At 37.6% G+C, this 18,466-nt stretch overlaps 1 protein-coding gene across 2 annotated transcripts; it reads right to left on the bottom strand.

Moving 5' to 3' along the window:
- Positions 1-7,724: 7,724 nt before the first annotated feature.
- On the bottom strand, positions 7,725-18,253 carry PRIM2 (DNA primase subunit 2). Of its 2 annotated transcripts, none has more exons than XM_069487959.1 (5): positions 18,141-18,253; positions 14,449-14,611; positions 12,171-12,274; positions 9,479-9,558; positions 7,725-8,156 (listed from the first exon to the last, which is right to left on the bottom strand). In XM_069487959.1, the coding sequence occupies exons 2-5, from the start codon at positions 14,600-14,602 to the stop codon at positions 8,018-8,020; spliced, it is 477 nt and encodes a 158-aa protein (XP_069344060.1). In that variant the 5' UTR covers positions 14,603-14,611; positions 18,141-18,253; the 3' UTR covers positions 7,725-8,017. The 2 variants fall into 2 exon arrangements, with proteins under 2 accessions (XP_069344060.1, XP_069344059.1); XM_069487958.1 differs by lacking the exon at positions 18,141-18,253 and adding an exon at positions 15,353-15,424.
- Positions 18,254-18,466: the final 213 nt, after the last annotated feature.

Genomic DNA, 18,466 nt, shown 5'->3' with positions numbered 1-18,466 from the left:
GTGTGTGTTGGTGCCTCAAATACCACATCAGTGATGTGCTTTTTCAAAACAGTGAACAACTCACAGAAACAAAACAAAGTATTATCTTCCATTAATTCACAGAATAGCTATAGTCCAGGAATAATTAGGGTATAAAAAAATACATGGGGAAAAAAATTTGTATTGATTTATAAAACAGTGTGTAGTTCTAGATTCTGACCATTAGAAACAGTTTAGTTTTTTGGTTTGGGGTTTTGTTGTTGTTGTTGTTCACATAAATAGCAACAGTCAAGAAGAATGTGAGAAAATTCATTGTTGTACAGGACTATCCACTGCATTATGGATGTTCCAACATCCCTATCTCCCGTCTACTAAATGCCTGTGGTACCTGCCAGTCATTGTTACACTCACCAAAAATACCACAAAGATATCCAGAATATCTAATAGGGGAGATGACAGCTGTATAGTCCAGAACCCCTGGACTGAATCAACATGTCATTCTCCTGAAAGGTCCAGTCTGAAATAATCAGCAGGCCTCCCTCTATGACATGTCTCTTTCTTGTGAGCCAACAAGAAAATCTACTCAAATCAGTAACTTTTCTTTTCCTGATCTATTAAATTTTTCCCATCTCAAGCACAAAATCTATTGCTTGGATTTTGATTTATAGTAATACTTATCTTTGAATATTAGATGAGTCAATTGTTGAACATGAACAAAACATACAATGTGATCCAAAAAATGTTTTAAAAAAGAGAAATAAAAGGTAGCAGAGAAGAAAAATATAAAGGGTAAAGAAAAGCCAGGGGCTAGATAATGAACCCCTCAACAACTAAGTAGTGTGAATATAATGTTTTCTCCAGAGATAGCACACATATGGGGAAAGCTTATGGTATATTTAATATATTTGGTTTCCATTTCTGCTAAGAACTGTCAGCTAAAATAAAACATCTTAGTAAAATTATAATTAATGCTTTAAATTCCTACATTAATGTAAATCTCTAAACTCACACCTGTGTTTGTCAATCACTTTTGATGGGCCCTGTCACCTTAAATGTTAGCCTCTACTCCACTTCATTTCAGTGCTAGCTCAGGACTAGCTGTGAAGAAACCTGCTCATATATTTAGTAACATGCTTTGTGATTTATACATTTCAAAATATCTAGAAGTCTGACTTTCGGGGAAGTTACTTAACCTGAGCTTTAGTTTCTTGATGGAGCTGTTATGAGGATTAAATTATATAACCCATGTAAAACATTTAGCAAAGTGCCTGGCACCCAGCAAACACATAACAGATGTTAGCTATTAGTGATTAACTTTTCTCCTCTGTCTTCTTATATCACTGGGCAGATTCCAACCTTAATAAATCCACTGCTCATTCAGTCGTCAATCAATATTGCTTCTTTAGGAAACAAGGACCCCATGCAAGTTTGGGAATAGTCCTCTGGATTTTCTAATATTCATACAGAAGCCTAACTTCTTGGATCAACTAAAGGGAACTGGAATATATTTGACTATTAAGCTCCAATATAGAAAACAGAAGGATTCTCTTGCCCAAAAGCTTCACGGGACATGGGAACAGGGAGAGCACACTTTGACAAGAGATAAACAGGAAAAAAAGCCAGAGAGGAGTCAGGTATTAGTAGCTGAAGTATGGCACAAGGTATCTGAAAGCCAGGGAGATTAACAACCAGAAGCAGGTAGAGAATAAACAGAGACAAGTCCAGAGTAGGGATATTAACGGCTCTGTCCTTGTATGTCTTCTGAGGGGTGGGAGTAGCAGAATGGGTATATTCATTAACGGCCTGGGCTAAATGGATAACGGTTATTGAAACTGCTCCTGCCCTTGTAACTCAGGTTTAGCCACTCAATGACTGAGAACACAAAATGATTGTTTTTTTACAAATCCCTAAGACTTCAGTATCCCTGGTTCTTACTTTCATCAAAAAGACCTAGGAAAATGCAATCTGACCTAGACCATGAAACCTGAACTAGACCATGAAATAGGACTTCAACCAAAAAGGATTAAATTTTCAGGGAACTTGGAGGGAAAAGGGAAAGGTTAGGAAGATTATGGAATGGAAAAATAATGTATGCATTATTCAGAACACCTTCAGAAAACATGAGTAACACTTCATAATGTAAATGTTTAATTACAGAGAATATTTAACACTAGAGATATTTAGTAAAATTAATTTCCTTCTTTTAGGATCTAAATATATATGTGTGTGTATACATATATAAAAGATTATAAGACAGTTAAAGACATAGCTCCGTATGTGGGAAATTCAGCTACTTTAAAGTCATACATTCTTTCAAGGGCAAAGTCACAGGCATGAAGAGTTATCAACAATGAGAATATAAGATATTCTATCTCCAAAAGCTATATGAAAACTTTAAAAAAGAGAAAGGACTTTCGTAAGTTATTTTGAAAATTTTTGCATATGTTAATTTCAGCCTTCAAGGGTAATTCAGCTTGAAGTTTCACATTTAGCCATAGCATCTCTAAGCTTAAACTATCTTATCATGAGCAGAATCTAATTTTGTAGCTTGATTAGAAAAACCCAGATTCTGTGAACTCTAAAATATTGCTACTAAAGACCATCTGCTATGGTGTATTTTTACAACGATACGCATAAATGGTTAGGCCTCAACTGACTAGAAAATTCAATGAACTTTTTCCCTATTTTCCAAATATAAAATGTATCAATATTTTACTATAGTTGCCCAATAAACATACATAAAATAAGGTTGGTTTCCATAATTATTTGATGTCAAAAACCACTATAAAAACAAAAGTATTATATTTATAGAGTTTACTTATAAAAAGGAAGTCCTGTGTTAATGCCCTCATATAAATCATTTGGAAAGAAGTCAAAGGTATACAATTATACCAGAAACGCACAAAGAGCTCTGTCTAAATCATAAAATTTACAATTTAGAGACATAACAAATTGAAGTTTGCTAACCAGCATAATCCCTCAAATCTAGTTCCATGGAAAAAGCTCATTTCATACACAACATATACCTATCACCTAATATGTAACCCTGAGAAAATGTAAGTACTCCATGTTACTATACTCATCTTAAAGATGTCTAGTGTTCATGAAACAGAATAAAGACAAATCTTTTGAACCTGGCTACTATTTTCTCTAGAAATTAATTCAAACATTCACTCAACACGCAGACAACACACTGTTGGAACCAGAAATCTTGCCTACTTCCCAGTCTTGGAACATGAAACAATTTATTTCCCCATTCAGAAGATAAGTTTGTGCCCCTTGACAAAGACTCTCTCCTTGACCTAACTAGTCAGGCTCCTCAAAACTCTTTTTGACCAGGGTCCACTAATTCAGTTTTAGCAAGAATCCTGCTGCGTCAGTTTAGGAAAAATCCCCCATCCTTGGTCTGATCATCCTCAATATCTTATCACTCTGTTCTGCCTTCAGCAAAGTTCCTTAGGTCAGTTTGGCAAAGAATTATCCTACCTCTTAGTAATTTTCCATCCACTCAATCCTGCTGTAAGTCCCCACTTGTTCCTATAATATTCCAAATATCTCTCTCCCTGCTACAAAACCCTATTAGTAGCCTCCCTTGAATAAAGTCTTCCTTACTGTCTTTAACAAGTAACATGAATAAATTTTTTCTTCAATACCCTTCATCTGATTATTAACCCTTCCCTCTTCAGTTCCTTTTAGGTCTGGAATTTCCACCAAGAGTGTTGAGAGTGTGTGTCTTACCAACCCACTTCACTCTTCTCCAGGCTCCATTTCCACTTCTGTCATAGTCAATGGCTCATGAGAAGTCCTATGCAAAACCTCCAAGCTTATCAAACACATGTGTTCTCTAGACTACTGCATGTCCTGCTGAATCTCCTTAGTCCTCCACTGTGAATTGAGGGTGGGTGGGTGGGTGCGTGAGTGCTGGAGAATAAATCTTGTATGACAACAACAACAAAAAAAACTTATGGCAACTTATTAATAGGCTTATGATAACTGGAGATCCCAGAGGGTAGGTATAAAAAGAGTAACGTGTATTTGTGAATGGCATTTTCATATTTAGAGTGACAGCAATGGAACAGGCCACAATGATGAAGGCACATTCCAAAAGAGATACAACAACCCAAATTATACCAATCAACAATGAAAACAATATAAGGGCCAAAATGATCAGAAAACCATGACTACCTCAAGGCCAATTTATAAACGTCTCAGAAATAATGCTAAACAAGTAAAATACTAAAAGTATTTTTAAATTCTATACACATAAAACTATTAAATCAATGCAAACTCAATGTTCCAATTTTAATGGAAGAAGAGCATCCAAAAGTTCCTAATAAATTCATAACTGACATTTTCAATAACAAAGGACAAATTAAACTTTAATTTATGTTCACTAAAAAGAAGTTACCAGCCAAGAATGACAGGAAATAATTTCCAAAAATAAAAGAAATTAGGGTTTTAAACTACAAGGGATGAGAAATTTTAAATGTCATGTTCAGGATAAGAAAAGCTATTTTAGAATAAACAAAAATAAACCATTCAAAGTTTTCATGTACTTGTTTTCAGTGAGCCAAGCAATGAAGTTACCAACCTCACCTGCCTTCACTCAAAAGCCCTCACCTCCTTGAACATAAACGACAAGTGAACAATATTAGTTCTTAATATGCAGTGGAGTTTTCAATTATGACATAGAGAATATTCTCCACATCTTTAAGGATGCTCAACTTTACTGTCCCTGCCATTCTGTACTATTCTAACGAAAAGCATCGTGCCATAGGTCCACTGGTATTTCAAAACAAACAAAAAATATTTTTTGACTGTGCTAAGGAGGTTTTTAAAAACACCCAAATAAATAATAAGTTGCTATCAGGCTCTGGATGCAACAGCACAGAAACTCTTTGTCTATAAGGCTGACAGCTGCCAAAGCTTGACCTTTCTCCAACTGGCCAACTGAAGAAGCATTAACAGAATCTGTTTAACCTTATCCACATTCACCTTTAATGTGACCCAAGGTTCAGTCAATCAGCTCAGCAATTGGAGATCCAAAATGGTCCCCATGGACAGCAATATTTATTCATTGCTAATCCTTCTTAGAAATTTCAGATTTAAAATCCAAGTTATTTACATACAAGTCAAAGAATGAAAAATATCCATTTTTCCTTTTTGAACACTTCACATTAAGGCTTTTTTTTTTCTATGTCATAAAGATTCAGAATGTACTATCCACTAGAAACCCAAGTATAAACTAAAAAATTATCAACATACTGCCCAAGTCAGAAGTAGAATGCCAAGAATTAATGATCCATTTTTCTGTACATATTTCTCCATCAAAGAAAACATAATGCAATTTAGTTATAACACTGCATCTCCTACTAACATAAAAATATATCTATTTTACATAAGCAGATCAATATAAAAGCCACTGCAGCATTAAAGAAACTGAAAAGACAGTGAAATGCATACAAACATATCACACAAGGACTTTAAGTCCGGATAGACTCTAAGATATGTGTGGGAGCAATTCAGCTTCTGGGACAAGGAAACCAAGCTGGCCCCATGGCTTCCCACCCCATACCATTTCCTTCTGCCTCAACTTAGGCAGCAGGACCTTGACTTACACAGCAGGTCACGTATCAGAGACCACCTTATACAACAAATGCTAATAACTTTGCCCCAACCCTTGCTTTGTCTTGAGTCTAAAAGCATCACCAACACCTGATTTAGTATAATAGCTTTCAGACGTAAACTAAATATTCTAACCAAAGTGAAGAAACTGCACACATTCCTATTAATGAAGTGGTAAAAGTTGGGAAAGCCTAAAATGAAATGTGAAGAGCTTACAGGGCCCTGGGGCCAAGCTAATCAAGAGCACCTGAACTCAAGTGCCTTAATTATCAGTATCAGATGCCATGTGCTGGGAATTACCAGCACCAGAAGAAAAGGGCAAAAGGTCTGTGCCAGGAAAGTAAATGCAATCTATCACAGGAATGGTTTTTCTGCCAAGCCCTCTGAATACTTTCTTATTCTATCTTCCACGAATCCCCACCAGCCACAAACACAATCAAGCTTTACATTCTCCGGTTTGTATCTCAAAAACACAAGGCATAATGTTTTCCACACTCTACACACCTCCACCCACGTTCTGATAACCCCCTACAAGGACTACACCTCCTTTTCCTATCCCCCCACTGAGAATCATTGAGCTAGAAAAACCAAAACAGTCACACAAGAATCTAAAGTTACTGCTCCCTTTAGAAACTGTATAAGACCACCGTGGGATGTACACATATGGATATTAATTTTCCTTTCAATTTTTCAAATTTATCCATATTTCTCCATCTTACTTTAATGTATATGTTTATTATAATGAACCTCAAATGACCTACAGAGTGAAACAGGCTATTAATTAATTAATTATAGCAAACAGACCAGAAGCAACTAGAGTAATATTAAAAACCATACCGACTTCCAACACACTTGTTAAAACTATGCCTACATGTCCCATAAACTCCAATTTCCTAAAACAAAAAGACCCAAAACAGTTTAATTTCAATCTAACTGACTCCAGACTTCTCCAAAATACAGGCATCTGCTGCTTCCGTATCCCCTGTAATACTACCAGTTAACATATAAGCCAGGCCCATACCAGGCACTCTGTACACACTTCTCATTTAAACCTCACAAAGCTGAGGTAGGGATTGTTATTATCCCCATTTTGAAGATGAGGAAACTGAAGTACAGATTAGAAAATTTATCCAAAATAACATAGCTAATTGTCAAGTCTGGAATTTATTTTTACCCTACTTCTGAGCCAATAAGATAGCCTGTTACTGTTTATGAGACACTGACAGAAGGCACAAGACTCCTGCATCAGTGACAAAGAACTTCAGCACTCATGTCACAGGAAGCAGCAAGAGAACCAACATGTTTGTCATTCTCCTTGCTCTCAGTGCCGCGGGGGCAACACGGTACAGCCCAGATCAGTGGTCTATGTGTGGGTTTATACTACAACTAAGGAACACTGAGAACTGACAGCTTTAAGGAAGATAACACTTCATCCTTCAAAGCTGCTTGCTAAAAACACAGTTGTAAGAAATGGCCTAGATAGAGTGGTCATGACCATTCATTCTTGACTTACCCAGCAAGATGTGCAGGAGTATAAGAGACTCATATAGGAATTTTTCCCAACACTGGTATGTGTGGAGGGAGAAATAAAACTCAACAATACAACACCCACCTAGCACATAATAGACACTAAATATCTACTAAATGTTTGTTCACTTACTTTCATGTAATCTCTTTCTACCAACTCATATAACCCATAGTATTCCTTGCTACAGTGAGTACCTCTTCCACTTGTCAGCACAATGTCTTTCACCTACTGCAACTTCTACTTTTTTATTTGGCCTCAAGCCACCGATTACAACACCAAAATAAAGTCTCAACCAGTCCTGCTACCATCCAACTGCTCTAAATCTACCAAAACAGAATTTTTCTACCTTCTCACTGAGGCACAGATCTATCTAAAAGACTTAAATTCTATTTCCACTCCCAATACTTATCCCTGCTAAGTATGTCCCTTTTTTCTTTTTATATAATTACAATACGTAAATCATTCAGATTTGTCTGCAAAACTATTTTTTAAAACTAATCAGACAACTCTTACTGACAACTGACTTTTAAAATATCATATTACCTTCCCTAAACTTCACTCTTGCAAATAACTATCACTTGTCTGTTTTCTGTAATACATTATTAGCCTTAAAATTTTGACTTACATAAAGTTTTTAATTACAGAGGAACTTTTATAAACTAAACCTTTTTGTACTTTAATAAATCACATATTTAATAGAGCAACTAAATGTGAGGCTTTGTTACTAAGGAGCCCCTTTTCCTCTGGTCACAGAGGAGGAGAGGTTCATTGTTGTACGCTAGCTACTGTATCAGACAGGAAATTAGGAAGAGAATGAACTCCACATATTAGTACCAACACTTAAGGCAAAAGGGAGAGATGAATGGTGAAAACAACTGGAAATAACTACGAAAATATACTTACTGCCTCAAACTGCAAGTGGCTATCTTTTAAGAAATCTTGAATTTTGTCCTTAGGTAAAATACCGAATCGAAATCGAAGGAGATCCATTTCTTGTTGAATGAACCAGCGTCTGAGATCTTCGCTGAAATGGAGACAGGGAAATTACGAGTATAAATTAAAAATACAATAATTAGTAAGTCTAAGAAGTTTTAATAAAACAATATTCAAACTTAAGCAAGATGCCAGCAGACTGTAGTTAAAAACATGCAAGTCCTCTATTACAAGGAGAATACGAATAGCACACACCACACACAATCTTCCAAGGATGTGCTGAGTATGAGGTAAAGGGGTGTTATAAAATTTAAAGGATTAAATATAAAATGCTTCAAGCCTAGCTGTATTACTACTGAATAACATAAATTAGTTCATTGCATTTAATGTAACTGCAAAATAGTCACTTATATTAGAAAATGGGGCACTCCTCTGGCCTGAGGTGGTTTCATCAATGCCAAATAAACACTAAATTTTTTAAAGGTAACTTTATCTCTGAATAGATTATGATCAGATGAACTTTGCAAAGGAAACTTTGCCTACAGCTTTACAGTTTATAATTTCACAAAATTTAATATGTACATATCACAATATTTGAAATCCATGAAAATATATTAATTTATAAGGCAGATATATAATGGGCATTACCGTTATATAATAATTACCCTACTGCATGTAAAATATGATTTCATTTTTTGTGGTGACTTTCACAGACTGTCAGCAATTCATTTACTCTGTAAATTACATAAATCACATATGCTTTTTTACAAAAGAAAAATTCTAGGATCAAAGCTGGGGAGTAATTTCTCAACTATTATTTTGAATCTTGGTAAATATTTCAAGAGTCTCAATGTGATCAGCCTATTAATAAAAAGAAACAGCTGTAACTATATTATTTGGCCAAAATTAATATGGAGGGAAAAACATGATTTAAAAAAAAGGCAACTAACAACTTCTCCCTCTGGGTGGCACTATTGACTTACAAGAACCCAATGACCAAACAAATATCTTAGCTCTCTAATAGGCCCAACATCTCAAATTCTAAAAACCTGTATCAAATTCAAGGATGGGTTTGATACAGTGTTTCTTAAAAATATTACTACTTTTTTTCAGGAAAGTATCACAAGTCCTTCATCCTAACAGAATCCTTCCCAATTTTAAATCCCAAATGAAGAGTCTCTCCATAAAGCTAAAAAGTATTTCATCAGGCAAAATTTTGCAACAGAAATTTTTTTCAGTATTTTTTCAGCAAACAACTTGTTTCAAACAATTCACTGCAACAGTGCTCAATCCGTGACCAACCGGTTCCTGATGTTATTCTGAGTCTTCCTACATTCAGCACAACATATCAACTTCCCATATACTAATGTATAACCCAACACACCAGATTTGAGCATATAAATGTATACTCACGACTGGCAATAAGCGAGGCGCAAAATAAAGTGAGAAATATGATCTTTTCTTCGTGGTTCATATTCATCTTCTAAGTTTTCCTTAAAAATAATGACACATCAATAAATAATAAATGCATTAGAATGACAAGAGGTGTAAAGAAATCCTGAGTCAGCTTAAGCCAATGGTAATGTAAAAGTTTCAAAAACACATTTCTTAATATGCTTTCCAGGATAATTATCATTTTACTTAAGCTATCAATCAGGTGAAACTAACAAGCAAACTGGTCTCAACAAAATCCCCTGGGTTTGAACCCCACTGTTTTCTTCCTAGTAACCCCTTTTTCTTAACTTTCTTTCTTATCCAGCCTATATCCAGAGTATTCACCACTTCAACCTCTTCTTACATCAACCCTCAGCTTCTCTAACTTGAACCATGTGGCAAAACCTATATTTTAAATTAATCTACAGCTGTACTCTGTAGTCCTGTTCCCAAAATGCTAAGAATCTCTGGACAAAAAAATACCAACTATGGGAATTTGGAATATAAAAAATCATGGCCTATAATCTCAACTGGACCCTTACCAATGCCATGGAATATTTATTTAAGTCCAAAATAGTAAGAGTAAATATGTCTTGAGCACTTACTAGGTACCAAGCACTGTTCTAAGCGTTTTTAATACATTAACATTATCCCATTTAATCCTTTTTTAAAAACCCTATGAGGTAGCATTACTATATCTTTATTTTAAAGATGAGGAAACCGAGGCACAGAAAGGTTATATAACTTGTCCACGGTCACAAAGTTTGCCCAAAGTAAGCAGCAGAGTTGGGATCTGACACATAATCATCCCCTTCCTCACTTCTTTGAAAATCTTTAGACTTCACCAGTTGCTCCAAGTCCCCTCCCACAGCGCCTTTCCCTTCTCTCTCAACAGATGACTTCATCTCATTTACAGAAAATAAAGGTCACCAGGCAGACTCCTTCCTTCAACCCCCAACTTCTACATCCATGTGTTTTGTCTTCCCTTGCATCTCTGTGGACAAAGCATCTCTCCTTCCTCGTAGGTAAAGCTAATCCCTGCACCAAAATCCTCCAACCTATTTGCTCTTGTCTCTCAAAGTATCTTCAAGCTCCCCTCTTCTTTCTATTCCAGTTCTTCTGTTCAGCTTATGAACATGTTTATCTCCTGTCATATATGTATTTTTTTATATCCAAATGTGTGTGTGTGTGCATCTTCTCTTTTCCCTAAAACATTCTCTATATTCTGCCCTATTTCTCCTCTGCTAAACACCTTAAAAGAGTATATATTCCATATCCACTTTTTCACCTTCCTCCTCCAACCACTGTCATTGTTCTGGCTTTTGCCTCTAGCTATAAATGGCCCATCCAGCTGCTAAATCCAATGGATACCATACAACTCATCTTACATGATCTGTCTTAAGCTTTTGAAACTATTGTGGTTAAGAGCACCACCACCAAAACAAAATGTCCAGATTCAAATCTTGGCTCCACCATTTGCCATCTTATGAGCCCAAAGAAAATCTGGTACATAGGGCATAATATAAATGTTTGCTGTTGCTATTCCCTATTATCATTAATATCATGGTCATTATTACTGAAACCCCAGCCTTCCTTGGCTTCTATGCACTACTATCCTGGTTCATTTCCTACTTCTCAGAAAGCTCCTTCTCAACCTCCTTCCCAGACTCCTCTAATTCTACTTCACCTTAAATAATGGTATTCCTTACATCTTGTCCTCTATCATCTTCTCTTCTCACTCAAATATCTTCCTAGGGTGCTCTCACCTACTCCGGATGATTCCAACTTTGCCCTAAATCTACACTCCAACTACAGACGTCTTCTAAGTCCACATCTATATGTCTAAATGTCCACAGACATCTCCACAGGCATCTCAAATTCGTGTAAAGAACTAAACTCTACAATGTCCTTCTAAGACTTGCTTCCCCTCCCGTATATCACATCTCAAAATATTACCATCACTCACCTAATTGCCCTATTAATGGAAACCTGGGTGTCATTCATATAACTCTTCTCTCTTTTCTCCCCCTGCAATCAGTCATTAAAACTTCTGATTCTACCTTTTTAATCTCTTCAGTCAGTCCCCTCCTTCCTTTTAATTCAGACTCTTATCATTTCCAGGCTCCTAACTACTTTCCCTCCTATCAGACATGACCCTGTCAATGTGCTGCTGGCAGTCATCTTCCCAAAATAAAAATCTGATCACATCTGTCAAGATGCATGTCCAGCACTACCTCCTCTAGAAAGCCTTCCCAAATCTCCCCAGTTTGAGCTGGGTAATTATATGTGCTCTCGGAGTTCCTAGAGCACACATCTAATAACAGTATTCATCATCATGTATTTCACCAGATACATCTGGCAATGTTTGGAGATGTCTAGTGGGGAGAAGCTACAGATGCTACTGAGCATCCTACAATGCACAGGACAGTTCTTGCAACAGGAATTATTAGGCCCAAAATGATGATAGTCCCAAGGCTGAGAAACCCTGCTGTATTATATTCATCTGACTACATGTCAATCACCCCTAATAGACTGTAGGAACCTTCAAGCAGAGTTATATTGGTTTTTATAAAAGCCCTGTGCCTAATATAAGCCATTTCCCATGACTGACACTCAGTACATGAATATACACAAACTGAAGGAACTTTCCTTTCTTTCCTTTTTTACTTACTCTGTAGGAAAACTTAAGCTTTCGAAGCTCAGCTTCCAACCTACTCTGGTATTCCTCAGTTCCTTTCAGATAGCTCACACCAAGATTTTCAACTGATTTTAGCACTGAAAAAAAGAAAAAGAAAAGGTATAAATGCAAGATAATTTTAAAAAGCGAAACCTGAGACAAAATCTACGGATAGCAATTCTATAATTATTTATTTACAGAACATGACTAGTTATAACCATTTTATTTTCTGCAAGCATATTATGTAAACTACATATGTTTGTAAGAGGATAATGTCCATCTATGTGCAGAAAATATCCATGTCCCACAGCGTAATCTAATCTGAGATTCTCAATCAGGGAAGAGGGACGGACGATGGACAATCATTGCTATATTGAGCCACTATTGCTGATGAATGGAAAAACGTGGCAATATGAAAAAAAAAAAACAACTAAGCATCCCTTGTTAGCATCCTTCATGTGGAGCTGCCTGTTAGGCAGTTTGCTTAATTTACTCAGCATTGACCCATCAGGAAAAAAAAAAAAAAAAAAAAAAAAAAAAACACCACCTTTCCTGTGTTGAAAGAAAGAAGACACAACAGTGAAGAAACAGGGCCATCCAATCAGCCAAATGAACTATCCTGAACAGGTGTTACATATTGTTCAAAGGTTCCTAAAGCCCTTTACCAACCTTTCCTCAGATGAATTCCTCTCTCAAGCCATTTCTGAGTTCAAGAATGAAAAACTTGGCCGGGCGTGGTGGCTCACGCCTGTAATCCTAGCACTCTGGGAGGCCGAGGTGGGCGGATCGTTTGAGCTCAGGAGTTCGAGACCAGCCTGAGCAAGAGCGAGACCCCATCTCTACTAAAAATAGAAAGAAATTATATGGACAGCTAAAAATATACATAGAAAAAATTAGCCAGGCATGGTGGCTCATGCCTGTAGTCCCAGCTACTCGGGAGGCTGAGACAGGAGGATCACTTGAGCTCAGGAGTTTGAGGTTGCTGTGAGCTAGGCTGACGCCACGGCACTCACTCTAGCCTGGGCAACAGAGTGAGACTCTGTCTCAAAAAAAAAAAAAAAAAAAAAAAGAATGAAAAACTTCTAAATTGCCTCCTGAACATAAACCCATAGCATACAGGCACCTCCTTATTATGGTAGCCAAACCAAACTAATTATCTTCCCCTTATTCCTACTCCTCTTTCTGACACCCCTGTCTCCATCAGCAGAGTTTCTACCCACGGGATCATCCAAGTAGGAACTTCAGCCACCCCAGTTGCCAAATCCTATCAATGATACCTTTTCAGTATCCCTTAAATCTCTCCCTTCCTATCATTGCTACTGTCACTAGCTTAGTTCAGGCCCTTACCAATTCACCTCTTAAGTACCAAACCCAAGGATACTTTTCAAACATCATCTTAATCTTTATGAAGCATGTGACACTGCTAAGCTTTCTAAAACCATTTTCTCCCTTGCTTTCACTCTTTCATTCAACAAACATGTATTAGCAGTTCTTACCCTTCTCCTCTAAGAATGATTAACGGTATTTCACCTCTTCATCTGATTTTCCCACAAAGAACATAAATTCTGAAGATAGTACAAGTATTTCTGTTTCGGTTCATATCTAGTTCATTCCTTTCTTCCATCAACACATTGAAGAGAAGTAGGTTCCCAGGACAGTGGCCATATCCTTCTTATACCCCATTGTTACACCATTAGCATGGCACAAAACGTCCTTGGTTATCCACACTTCTCCATCCACCCTGAACTTGTCACTGTTTTCTCAAACGTGACATTCTTTCATGCCTCCAAGACTTTGCACAGGCTCTCATCTCAGCTTGGAAAAACCCTTCATTTCTTTGTTGGAACATTTCTACTCATCCTTCAAAGTCTGGGTCATTATTTCAACTTCTCTAAGTCTTACATAATCAGATTCAGTCAGTCACTCCCACTTCTTCATTTCAACAGCACTAATATTTACTTCTATTCATACTAAAGCAGTTAAAATACTGAATTATGACTATTATTTTGGAAGTCTGTCTCTTTGCAATAGAATACAGCTTCAGTGAAGATAAGAATTACATTATTTGTCTCAAAATCCTTGCCACTTAGAACATAGCAGCACTTAACAAATATTCATTGTACAATAAATGAATACCAGATTCTCCACAGCAAATCTTCAATTAATATTTGTTGAATGGATCGCTGAATGAAGGATATAAATTACCTTAATTCTCACAAAGGATAAATGAGCTTTTCAAGAATATATGCATTCTAATTTAAATATCACTTACATTTAACTCTATCAATAGCCAAAGTTTCAAACTCTGTCAAAGATATGTTTTCAGAAGGTGGTTCCAAGTAAAACTGAAGGCAATGAGGGTAGGAAGCATTTCTCTGATCACCTGCCAATCTCAGCTTCCTCCTCTTTCCTCCAGAAAACTGCATCTTGGTCACCTTGGAGGGAAGCACATAAAACGGTTAAAATAATGAAAAATGAAGTTGAAAAGAAAACAAAAACCAAAAAAATAATTCCACATACATAGAAAATAACATTGAAGTTAACAAAATGTTAACAGTGATTACCCCTGGGTGATTTCCTTCTGTAACTTCCAGATTTTCTGCAACACACCTGTAACCATTTTGTGATGGCAGAAGGTACTAGAATAGCTGCAGGTGATGGTCCTAACTTTCAGCAACATGAAAGTCAGGTGATGTTGCCTCCTCACTATAGGCCTGTGTGTCACGGCCTTTGGATCTCAGCAATCCCAAGAGTTAAGATGGGGTATTATATAGGCTGCAAACCTGAACTAAGAGGAAAGCGCACGAGATTCTGCCTAGATGAGAAACTTAATGGACTGGGTCCAGTTACTTATGACCCTGGGAAACAGAAGAACTGTCTTTCGGATCCAGTCCCTGGAACGAACTCCTTTTAGGGAGCACTACAAGTGCCTTATAAATGTTCCACTCCCGATCCCCGCCCCTATCCCAGTCCTCCGGCAAAGCTATCTGCCCCTCAACTCCTCCCTGGCACCTGGGTCTCTACCCCAAACAACCAACCAGTTCCCAAAACTCCCATCCTGCCAAGGCAATCCTTCTGCCTCCCCCCGCCCGCAAAGTGATTTCCCTTTCCTCTCGACTTCCAAGCCTCAACACCAGGATTGCTTTCCACCCTAAATTCGCAGGAGTTTCTCTTACTTGCAAGCACACAAACGCGGAAAATCACAAACGCCGGCAGCCGCTTTTCCCGGGTGGCGGGAGAGTTTGTATGTAACAGGAAGCGGAAGTGAGCGGCGGAGAAGGCCCGCCCTCCCAGGGTCCCGCCCACTCCTCTAGGGCCCTGCGAATGCTCACTGGGTGTCTTTGCGGCCTCGGTAGTTCACCCGCTTTGCCAGCTGAAATAAATTTGAGTATGAGTGTTTTCGGGTTTGGTTTTTCCCCCAAATTTTAAGCGGCACCTCCTGTATGTGAAGTCAGGAGCTTTTGACGGTTGAAACTAGGATGCAGGAATGCTAGCAGCGAAAACTGCAACACACCGAAAATTGAACCTATGTAACTTCGTTTGGGACGCTAACAAAGAGTCCACAGATTGAAGATAATGTGGCGCTTTAAGCCGCAGGGCTGGAACTCATCAGTTTCGTCTGGGGAAGGAATGGAGAAAGAACGGGCACTAAGATCCTTTTTGCACCTGGTTCACTATTAGGAGCTCTTTTTTTCCTCGTTTAATCTAATTTCAGCGACCCTACAAGGTAGGGTCGTATTACCCCCATTTTGCAGATGAGAATACAGGAGCTGCAACATAATTGTTAGTTTGCCCATCTACGTACAATACACATTTTGATTTTCCTATTGGATGGCAAGCCCTATAGGGGCAGGTTCCGAGTTCAGGTCACTCCTCCCTCCCCCGCAATGCCTCCCACATAGTAAGTGCTCAGCAAAATATCTGTAGCATGAACTGGAATGAGTGAATGAATGCATACTCGCAGAAACTGTTCCAGGTCTGCAAGAATTAATAAAGATCAGGCTCAGAGAGCTGGTAGGGTCGAAGAAGTGGAAGCGCTGGGGAGAATGAATGTTGTACTTTCCAGATGTCAGACTGCAGACTTTTAGGAGCGGCGCGTGAGAGCCACACCAGCTCTCCTAGTGCTGTCTATAGGGTTTTCAAGAACTGGAAATAAACTTCGCTTGTGGCCTCCAGGAGGCGTGTCTCACTCACAAAAGTTATGGAGTGAGGCTCTGGTAAAGGGAGTCATTGGAAATGAAGAGTCCTACCCAGCAAGGACTTAACTGTGGCTGGCACTGACTTTGTACCAGGACCCGTTTTAAGCAGTTTACATATCAATTTTATTCTCATAATCATGAGGTAGATTCTATTATTAACTCTATTTTACAGATAAGGAAACTGAAGAACAGAGAAGTGACTTCAAAAAGTCACATAGTGTCAGAGCCAGGTTCAAACCCACAAAAAATGTCTCCACATTTGTCACCACAGTGCTACCATCTCACTACTAATTTCTCTAATGTGACAGCAGAGCTTTCCCACATTTCCTTCCTCTTTGTATCATACACATAATTTAACATCACTTGGTCCAAACAAGACACCTGAAAGCATGTTAACTGCCTGAAAAAACCTGAAGTACAGACCGTAAGAATATGCATATGAATATCTGATCTCTGGATAGCGAAGGAATTCAAGTATAATAAATTAAAAAGAAAAAAAACTAAAGATTTGACTATATGGCTGTGTGTGGTGGCTCCTGCCTATAATCTCAGCACTTTGGGAGGTCAAGGCAGCAGGATCACTTGAAGCCTGGAGTTTGAGACTAGCCTGGGCAACAAAGCAAGACCCCATTTCCATAAAAAATATAAAAAAGTAGCCAGCATGATGGCATGCATCTGTAGTCCTAGCTACTCAGGAGGCTGAGGCAGGAGGATCACGTGAGCCCAGGGGTTCAAGTTTACAGTGAACTAGGATCATGCCACTCCACCCCAGCCTGAGTGACAGAAAGAGACTCTGTCTCTTAAAAAAAATAAGTACATCAAAAAAATTAACTATATGCATTCCAATGTGGTTGAGGACAAACAAACAAACAAAAAAAAGAATAAAAAAATTAGCTATAGAAAGATTAAACTATGCATCTAAAAAATTCACAGAATTGTTTTGCATTCATCAAACTGGGGAAAAGTTTTACCAAAAATATAACATCAAAAATATTAATGCCATCAGGACACAAAAACTAATTCTTTAGGAACAAAAAAATCCCAAGACAAACTGAAACATGGGAAAATACAAGGAACAGATAACTCATACACAAAATAACCAGTGATAGAGTTATCACTTATGTTTAATTCTATCAATAGCCAAGTTTTCAAAATGTTTGTCTCTGGCAGCAAAGAATTTTCCCCTGCAAAATTGGCAAAGATTTCACAATGAAAATACTCAGTGTTGCTACCTGCATTGCTCCTCGTTTAAATCCCCAAGGCACTTTATGACTCCCATATGGTATAATTTTCTCTAGTTTTATCCCTCTACTCTAGAGGTTCTTAATCTTTTGTGAACATGAACCACTGGACACTTTGATGAAAGCTCTCCTCAGAAAAATGCACCTGCACATCAGTTTTGTACACTATTTCAAGAGGTTCATGGTCACCACGCAAGGCTGGTTGAGAATACCAGCACTACTAGATTTTAAGCTCTTTTTGGTCAGGCCCTTTTATTTGTCTTTATGATCCACAAAGTGCCTACTATAATATCTTTCAAATTAAAAGATGAAGTAAATAATGTCATTTTTATGACTAGCTCAGAAAGAACTGGAAAAATATGTTCATGTTTAACATTACCAACATCTTACTAACCTTGTCGAACAATAGCTGCCTTTTCATCATATTAGAAACCTATTTTAAGCTTCAGGGAACAAAACAGCCTGTGTCGGTCAGCTATTCCAGCATTTTTATTGTTTTCTAATGCCACAATTTTGGTCACTACCTCATTGTGAAGAATGTTTTTTGTACCCAGAGGCAATTACAATACAAATCAGCATATCACTGTAGCAACAATGCACAATAATGTTATGCATTTCAGTAGCCATGTTGGGTAAAGCACTGCAAGTTCTTTCCTGTATTCATTCCATCAGTAAAAATGGACTGACACAATGCTCAGCCCTGGCAACCCAGATTTTTATAAATTTTTATAAATTATACACATTGACCTCACAATCAGGGGGAGGAAAACATATAAACACATAATTTTTACTTCTACTGAACCATACACATCTAAAAAACAGACAACTGTGTCATTCATTATCACAACCA

The sequence above is a fragment of the Eulemur rufifrons genome, chromosome 15 (assembly GCF_041146395.1).
Source record: "Eulemur rufifrons isolate Redbay chromosome 15, OSU_ERuf_1, whole genome shotgun sequence".
NCBI lineage: Eukaryota > Metazoa > Chordata > Mammalia > Primates > Lemuridae > Eulemur > Eulemur rufifrons.
The sequence above is the reverse complement of the archived record's forward strand: the minus strand, read 5'-3'. Positions and strand labels throughout refer to the sequence as shown.